The sequence below is a fragment of the Eutrema salsugineum genome, unplaced genomic scaffold, assembly GCF_000478725.1.
Source record: "Eutrema salsugineum unplaced genomic scaffold, Eutsalg1_0 scaffold_2, whole genome shotgun sequence".
NCBI classification, from domain to species: Eukaryota; Viridiplantae; Streptophyta; class Magnoliopsida; order Brassicales; family Brassicaceae; genus Eutrema; species Eutrema salsugineum.
The window spans coordinates 18831307-18839849 of record NW_006256829.1 but is presented as its reverse complement, the minus strand read 5'-3'; the positions used below and the strand labels follow the sequence as shown (position 1 = coordinate 18839849).

The following is an 8543-nucleotide window of genomic DNA, read 5'->3' as shown; positions in this document are numbered from 1 at the left end:
TTCTCCGCCTCAAGAGCCTTGATTCGAGCCTTCTCATGGGCAATGGCAGAGGATAATTTCTGCTCGGCCTCATCCAGATTCGTCTAAAGCATGATAGCGTCTTTCCTCGCCTCGTCGATTCGCCGCTGATCCCTGCGAGCATCCGCCTCGTACCCCGCGATCGTCTCGTTTATGGAAGCGAAAATTGCAAAAATAACACAAGTGTGAAACGCTTGCCAAAACTTAAACAAAAACAAGCTAGAGATTCGGAAATTTATCTTAATTCCCTGTTGGGACATGCTAGCATAAGATTTAGCTTTCACAAGCGAATCTGCGGGAAGCAGCCGAATTTCCTTGTTGTTAATCTTCGACAAAAGCGACACCGAGGCAGAAGCGTCGTCAATCAGAGAAGGAGTCGGCTCGGCGTCAAGCAGAATGGTACGCCTCTTCTTCGGCTCAGCAACCCCTTTCTTTTATCTCCGTCCGAAGCCGAACGTTTCCGATTCAAGCCACCTTTGTGTTTCGTCAGAATGGAAGTGGAGGGTCTCGATCGGCTCGACAAACCTAAGACGATGACGCGATCCTCACCACCACTGGAACCTCGGACGATCTAGTGACATCCTTTCTCGGTACCACGGAAGGGATCTCGGGAGTCTTCTACGAAACGTTAGCATCAGTTGGATTCGTCTCGACGGCCTTAGGAACTTCGGATGCAGCCTCGGCATTCGTCTCGTTGAGTGCAGGTGGGGTCGGCTCGGCTTGAACGGTCAGTGTCTCTACTTCTTGTTCTCGGCTTGCCTTTTCTTTATCAGCTCTCTCCTTTTTGTCGCGAATAGATAAGCGCACCATCCTTCCGATCGTGTCGTCTGACGAAGTAGAAGAATCCGAACTAACAGGGGCTCCAGCAAATAAGGCTCTCGCTTTCTCGACTCTCCCGAACAAGAAATGCTTCGTCCAATTAACCTTACGGGCAGCGAGAAATTCCTTGGTCTGAGCGAAATCCTCGGGAACCGGCGGGAGCGTATCGCGAACTGCGAACACAAAAAGATGGAAGACAAACGTCAATATCGAAAATATAAAGCAAGCGAGCCAAGAACTACGAGCAAACTACCAAGTGGTCCCCAATCCGTCTTGGTTAAATTAAGGAAGTTGTTCCTGACGGAAGCCTCGTCCATGGGAATGTAGAAGCAATAATCGTGCCAAGACGTATCCTTGCTCGGAAATCCCCCGATTATCCTCTAAGACCTCTTGTTCGAGATATAATATCTTCCTGGTTTTGAGGATCTTCGAATCTCCAAAAAATTACGAAAATGGTCAACTCCGATGTTGATGCCGCACTCGTAGCCTTGAACCAAAATTCTGATTATATGCCGAAGATCCCGTGGCATGATCTGTCCTAGTGATATGTAACCAAAGATATCGCAAAACTGGCTCAGGCAAAGGAAACCACAGATAACATAACTCGAAAAAGCACTTGTAGGCTGTGAAATGGTTCGGCGGGGGTTCGTCGGCACGATCGAAGGGCTCGGGCGCAACAAATTTGACCGCCTCAGAAATTCTGCAACGCTGCCTTAGCCTCTGTAGCGATTCCTCGGTCGAGAGAGACGAACCGGGAGTATCTGGTTTCTTCTTTTTGCTCCTCTGGGAGCTTCGAGGCTCGGAGGGGCCTACCCCGAACTTCGCCATCGCGATCTCAAGTTCTCGCCTAGCCGCGGCAGGATCAAAGTCAAAATCTTCCGGCTCGGGTTTTATGTCATCAGACAAGGTTATCGATTCGGCATCTCGAGAAGCCGAACCCAAAAGCGGGCTCGGCACGAGACTCGACGGGTCTTGGTGCAAAACAGAACCCACAGAATCAATGGAATCGGCAGAGGATCTTGGCTCGTTTTGTTCCGACATCTCAGGTTACAGAAGATTGTCGAGAAAAGAAACAGATCTAAAAATTGTCAGAGGAGGATCGGGGAGTTTGACGATGGATCAGAGGATCGTCGAGCAGATCGGAAACATCAAAAACTCACCACACCCTGAGTAAAACCCTAGGTGGTGCGGCAGCCAAAAAAAAAGAGCTAAAAAAAATCGAGAGAGAGAGAGAAGAAAGAGGAGAGAGTTACCTTTGGAAAATTTGGAGAAGAGAAAGCTATGAGAAGGGAAAGGCAAGTTCAAGTATATAAAGAGATTTAGGCATGGGGTCTACCCCACCTAGATTCACATCGAACCACAACGGGCTCAGAGAAGCAGAAGTAAACTTCAAGGCCCAAGCCAGAGACTAAAAAAAAATCAAAAAAAAAGAAAAAAAAATCTCGGAAAAAAAATCTCGGCTTCCTCCTATTCAAAATATCTCGACAAAATTCGACGGTTTGTCTATTCGTACAAAAATGTTTTGGCAAATTAAATCGCAGCTTTGTTCGTCGATAACAGCTCGCCGAGCCAACACCAGTACCCCGGCAACTTTAGCTACATCAATCTCCACTTTGCCTCAGCTCAGCAATTCGAGCGGCATCGCCCTTCGCTACCTCGGCTCGGCATCGCTCTTCGCTACCTCGGCTCGGCAATTTGAGTTGCATCGCTCTTCGCTACCTCGGCTCAGCAAATTGAGTTGCATCGCTCTTTTTTGCTTCGGCTCGACAATTCACTTCGGCAATTCACCTTAGTGATTCACTTCGAAATTCTATGGCAGCGCATCGAGCCGATCAATCTCGGATCGGTAAAAGCAGAGGTCGTATGTCGTCCCGGCTCGTCAAATGTCCCCCTAGCGTGCTCCTTTGGCTCAGCAAAAGCAAAAAAAAAAAAAAACGAACGAACGAAACTAAGAACCAAGCCGAGCCAAAAACCTCGAAAAGGGGACTTAACGCGTGATTCGGTAGTTTACCTCGGTTTTGCTAATTTCAACTCGGCATCTTCGTATACGAAACTGATGAGTTGGGGGCAAACTGTTGGGGTCAGTTTTCACATCCACGAGTCGAAATTGGGGTTTGGAAAGCCCAATTCTACGATTTACTGAAGGATCAAACCAGAACGCAACCAACACAGTAAACCAAGTTGAACCAAACACCATTCCGGACCGAGCCAAACCAACTGCTGGTTCGGCCAAACAGAGCCAAATCAACGGCTCGGTTTGACCGAGCCGAAACAAGGAGGGTGAAGAACTGAACCGAGCCGGTCTCGGTTCGAGAGGTTTCTCGCGTACCTGAGCCAAGGAATCACCCGTAAACGAGAAATGGATTGGGCCGAAGGAGAAAGAGAATGGGCCGAGCCGGAGGGTCGAAAGTGCTAATGGGCCGAACCGAATAGTCGCAAAGGCCCGATGAACGAGTCCAAGAGATTTTATTCTAAGAGAGATCGGAGTCGTCAGCCGCACAAAAGAAAAGGAAAATTTCCAAGTATCTCAGAAGAGAATCTCGGTGATAACACCGTATTTTGACCACTTTTATGGATCGTTTTGAAATACTTTTTCAATTAGGGTAAAACTTGACAACCCTCACACAGCACACCCACATCACTCGGCTAGGCGGTTTGTAAACTTAGTATAAATAGTCGATGTAATTCTTCCATTATGTAAGTTTGACGTAATCACAGAAACCCTAAGCAATAAGACTATTTTTCGATCTTTGTTCTTGAGATTTTCACTTAGAAGTTTTAGATCTCTCTTTTTCTTTAACAAATTTTGATCGTGCGAGTTTCGACTCACACAGAAATCATATCAATTAACTTAACATGTGTCGCGATCTGGTGAATTAGCAACTTTGAATTATTCTCTTTTATGTAATAAAATATATCTAATCTATTATATAGTGAGAGGGTTTTCTCTCCATATAGGGTGTCCACATCAGCATAGATAAAAAAAATTAAAATTAATGACTCATACACTTTAAAATAGAATTAATTTTATTTAAAAATAAAAGAAAAACACTAATATTAAAATTAATGACTTAATTAATTTATACATTATTTATAATCATTACTTTTATCAAAAAGAAGAGGATTAAAAGCTGGAAAAAATAATGAGAAGAAGTAAACGACAATGATGAAAAATAAAAATAAAAAATGATGAAAAAGAATAAGAAAAACAATAGAAAACAAATATAAAGAAAAACACATAGATGAAGAAAAAATAGAAGAGGAAGAATACATACACGAAACATAATAAAAAAAAAGAATCTAAAAAAAACCGAAAGGAAAAAAAAACAGAAATAGAAGAAATAGAAGTTTAAGAAGATGGAAAGTTAAAGAAGAAAATGAAGAAGAACTCAAAGCTGATGAAGAAAATTTTTAGAAAAGAGTACAAAAATGTTAAAGATGATAGAGAAGACCAAAAATAAAAATAACTAATATGAAAATAGTGAAAGAATCTAATAAAATTAAGAAATATAAGAAGATAAATATGACGAATTAACTGTTTAAAAATAAAATTATGCGCAACGCGCGGATTATAAATCTAGTATATAATAGTAGGAAAGGACTTTCTAAGAGTTGACACATCAGCCCCTCCATATTGGTCAATTTTATTTATTTTTGCACATCATTATTTACTAAACAAAATATTTAAATTTGAAAAAAATCTATTAAACAACATAAATATATATAAAAAGTATTTAATTTATATTTAATCATGTTAAATTAAAAATAGTAAATCATAAATTAAGAATAAATGAAAATCAAATTTATTAAAAAATAGTGTTTGTCTTCTTATTTTATGTAATGTGTGATTTAATCCTCATTTTTGAACTAACAAAGATAATTCAATTAATAAAAAATGAAGAAATTTTTTTTTGAGACCAAAAATAAAAAAAAATAAAAAAAATATTTTCAAGTAACTGAAAAACAAAAAACGAGAACTATAAAATTACAACACACAAAAAAACTTCATTAAATAATCGAAAAGATAAGAGAATATCAAAATTAAAAAAAAAAGAAAGAAAAAAATATGGCAACAAATAACAGGTACTGAATGGAAGGATGAATTCAATGAAATATTTGTAAATAACAAAATACAAAAATGATAAATTGAGAAAGTTCAAAATAACTGTCATGTGAGAATTTAAATAAAAATTAAAAAAAGGTTGAAAAAGATTACTAATTGATGATGAACTACAAAATGTAAAGAATAACAAATAAGAACAATAACACTTTAATACAAAAGATCAATAAAGAATTGATAAACTTTTCAAAATATAAAAAAGTTGAGAGAAAATGAAAAAAAAATATATATACATGGTAAAACTTTTGAAGGTATTTTTTTGGAAAGATGGACTGAATAAAATATATGTAATAAAAAAATATGAAAATAATAAATTGAGAAAGTTAAAATTATTGTTAATCAGGATTATGAAAAAACCTAAAAAAATAACAGATGAAATATGTTACAAAAATCATAAAAATATATATATAATAAGAAAGTTAAAAATTATCTCTATATCAAAATTTAGATAAAAAATTCAAAATTTGGACAAATAAACTAAAAAAAATGATAGAAAATATTACTAGAGTTATAAAAAAATTATTTTAAAAAAAAATTGATAGTTTAACTAAAAATCTACAACAGATTCATTTACAAAAACAAAATAAAACAAGACAGGTGTGTAGCATGGATTCTCTCCTAATAAATATACAAAGTGAATAAATTTTGACAAAGATAAATACTTCGACTGGGAAAACATCTGAACAAGAATAACAAGAAGGTTTTTTATAAACAGACTAAAAAAGACAAATCGATTTCGAATTGAAAAAAGAATCAACTTTGCGTGAAAATTTTGAATCCGAAAGAGAAAAAATAGAGCGAAAAAATGAAAGAAAGCACCATAGCTTTTATTTTAGAACAACTGTGCATGTATATTCTCTGAAACTACTGAATTTGCTCGTTTCATGAGATGTCTTTATTTTAGAACAATCATTCCTTTTGAATTTGCTCGTTTCATGAGATGTCTCTATCTAGCTCGGTCTAACTTGACTATATCGTACACATAATAGTAAAGTAGGTAAATGACTGATAGGTGTGTAATGTGCTACAAGATCAATTAAAAAATTACATAGACAACAATAATATTGTTATACATTGACAATAAAAACTTTTCTAATGTTTTCTTATGCAAAATTTCATACAAAATTGTAAACATTCTCCAAACATATCAAACCCATATCATTTTAGAGAAAATTGATTCATTCTGCTAATCTGGCAGAGACTGCTCGGAGCTTGGAGTAAACCTTACCAGCTGGAGATCCCATAATCAGACTGCACAACGAATTCCTTGCGACCTTAATGTTAGAGAAAGCTCCTAAGATATGAATCCTCGTGTCTGCAATCACAATCCTAGTCTTTGTAGAGTTCTCAATAGCAAATTTTGTCTTTCCTCCTTTCCCTGACAATCTTCCAATAGCTCGAGACTGATGCTCTCCTTTAAGGGTCTTCACATCCTTGATCTCAAAAGATTCTACATACAACTCGTCCATTCTCAGAAGCGAAATAGCATCAGGGATATCGAAACCTAGCATGAAAGCATGTACGAAATCCGCAGACTTCTGAAGATTACTGACGTCGGGTGTGTCGGCTCGTGTTTTGAGTTCGACTTTGCGGGATTTGAGATTCATCCGTATGTCAACTTTCATCTGGTCGTAGACCGGTGTGTAGATATCTAACCAAGCTTTCTTGAGAGGAGAGTACCGGTTTGGTGGGACGGATACCTTTCTGAACTGAACCTTCCCATCAGACATCTCATGAGCCTTTAATGGCTTAAAGATTGGCTTAGCCGGCATTGGCATAGGTTCAGTTGCAGACTGAATTTCCATCTGAGTAGATTCTGCCATTGACTTAAACTTCAACGATTATCGTCAAACCTATAAAAAAGCATACATAAGCAAACACCCACAAAAAGATACGACTTTGGCCACACACACAAAAAAAACATGAACTTGTGATTCAATGCTTTTCAAGGATAACTAATTTAAAGTATAAAAGTGAGAGGGAGAGAGAAATATATGAACCAATAACAAGGAAGGTTCTCAAAGCTACATCAAATTCGTTAAGTTGGTTATGACGAGAATATTAAAACAGAGATTTTCCTGAGAATCATCACAAAGAGAAGAGGAGGCAAAATAAATTTACACTGTAGATAAGCAAAAGCATGAACACAAATCAGGCCAACAATTAGATAAGCAAACGAAGTTAAATCCAAAATTACAAAGAAACCAAATACATTAAGCTGTAGATAATCTCAATTACTTGATTTTGAATCAAAAGCCAACGATTTTTAAAACTACAGATTACATACGTCTTTGGCTAATCAATACTACAGCTGCAAAACACTTATTTCAAAGCACATACATTGAAACCACACTCGAGATTAAGCAGATGTAAGTAAAGAATACTAAACTAAATCGGAAAAAAAAACTAGACCCAAAATCGACAAACAAGCAAAACAAAACCCAGGACACATCGAAACAAAGGAACAGACGCAAATCCATTATAATTCGTTTAAAATTAGCATACGAAACACGAAATGGAGAGAGACTGACTTGGCGCGTTGAGAGATACACACCTTTATAGATTTTTGATCAGATCTCCTTGGAGCTGTGAAAGAGCGATTGTCGAGTATAAGGTTTCGGAACTGTGCAGAAAAGTGAGAAGCTAACCTTAGAGGAAGAGAGGCTACAACGAAGAGTTGAAAGGTAGCAAAAATTGAATAGCGAATTTATATACTAGGGTTTTACGAACCTTGAAAACAATTTTACAGATTTGTTGCTAACCTGGGCCACTTTAATGAACTTCATTGGCCTATGTTTTTATTATTAAGTTTGGGTCCTTTCCAAACGGCGCCGTTAGACAATTCGTATTAATTTTCTTTTTCTTTTTTTTTTCTTCAAAATAATTTTCTCTTTATTTATTTTTTTATTTTTTTTTGTTCGATCTTGTCAACGGGGCTAATCATCAATTCATTTCCCCTAAATATTTTTAGTTACTAGTTATTACTTATTAGTTTATTACATCAAAAAATGTGTAGATGATTGTAGGTTTTGCAAAACATTACGAAAATATGTTAGTCAGTCGAGGCAGATCCACAACAGTAGATGTTAGGATACATGCCCAATTTTTTCTCCAATTTTTTTTTCCCAACTTTTAATGGAAAACATATTTTTTATGATAGAGACATTTTTTTTCCTATAAATCCATTGAAATAACATATAAAATCACATTTTTTAAGATATATTCAATAAAAAAAACAAAAAAGAATAGAGAGCACATGACCTGTAACACTACACTTGCGTCCGCCCCTATGTCCAATACTAATATTTAATATGATACATGTCCAATACTAAGTATGATATTAGACTTTAATATAAAAAATCTATCACTTTTTTTTTCACGAATATCCATCAACTTTTAAAAAATGTAAGTCAATCTTTTTAGTGAGGTATATTACATGAATTTTCTGCAAACACATTGACATTAGGCTATTTTGTTAGTTAAAAAATAACAATACAGATTAAAACATCAACTCGTTTTACCCCAACAAATTATTGTATTTTAATTTCTGTTTGTGTTTTTCACAATTGTCACGTTATAGATATAG

At 36.5% G+C, this 8543-nt stretch overlaps 1 protein-coding gene across 1 annotated transcript; it reads right to left on the bottom strand.

Moving 5' to 3' along the window:
• Positions 1-5989: 5989 nt before the first annotated feature.
• Positions 5990-7731, bottom strand: LOC18017949 (RNA-binding protein pno1). Its single transcript, XM_024156245.1, has 2 exons — positions 7512-7731; positions 5990-6810 (listed from the first exon to the last, which is right to left on the bottom strand). Exon 2 carries the CDS (start codon positions 6778-6780, stop codon positions 6136-6138), a length of 645 nt encoding a protein of 214 aa, XP_024012013.1. The 5' UTR covers positions 6781-6810; positions 7512-7731; the 3' UTR covers positions 5990-6135.
• Positions 7732-8543: the final 812 nt, after the last annotated feature.

What these genes read in the sequence shown, in the direction of transcription:
- LOC18017949 (XM_024156245.1), bottom strand. Translation starts at nt 6,780, where the DNA reads ATGGCAGAATCTACTCAGATGGAAATTCAGTCTGCAACTGAACCTATG.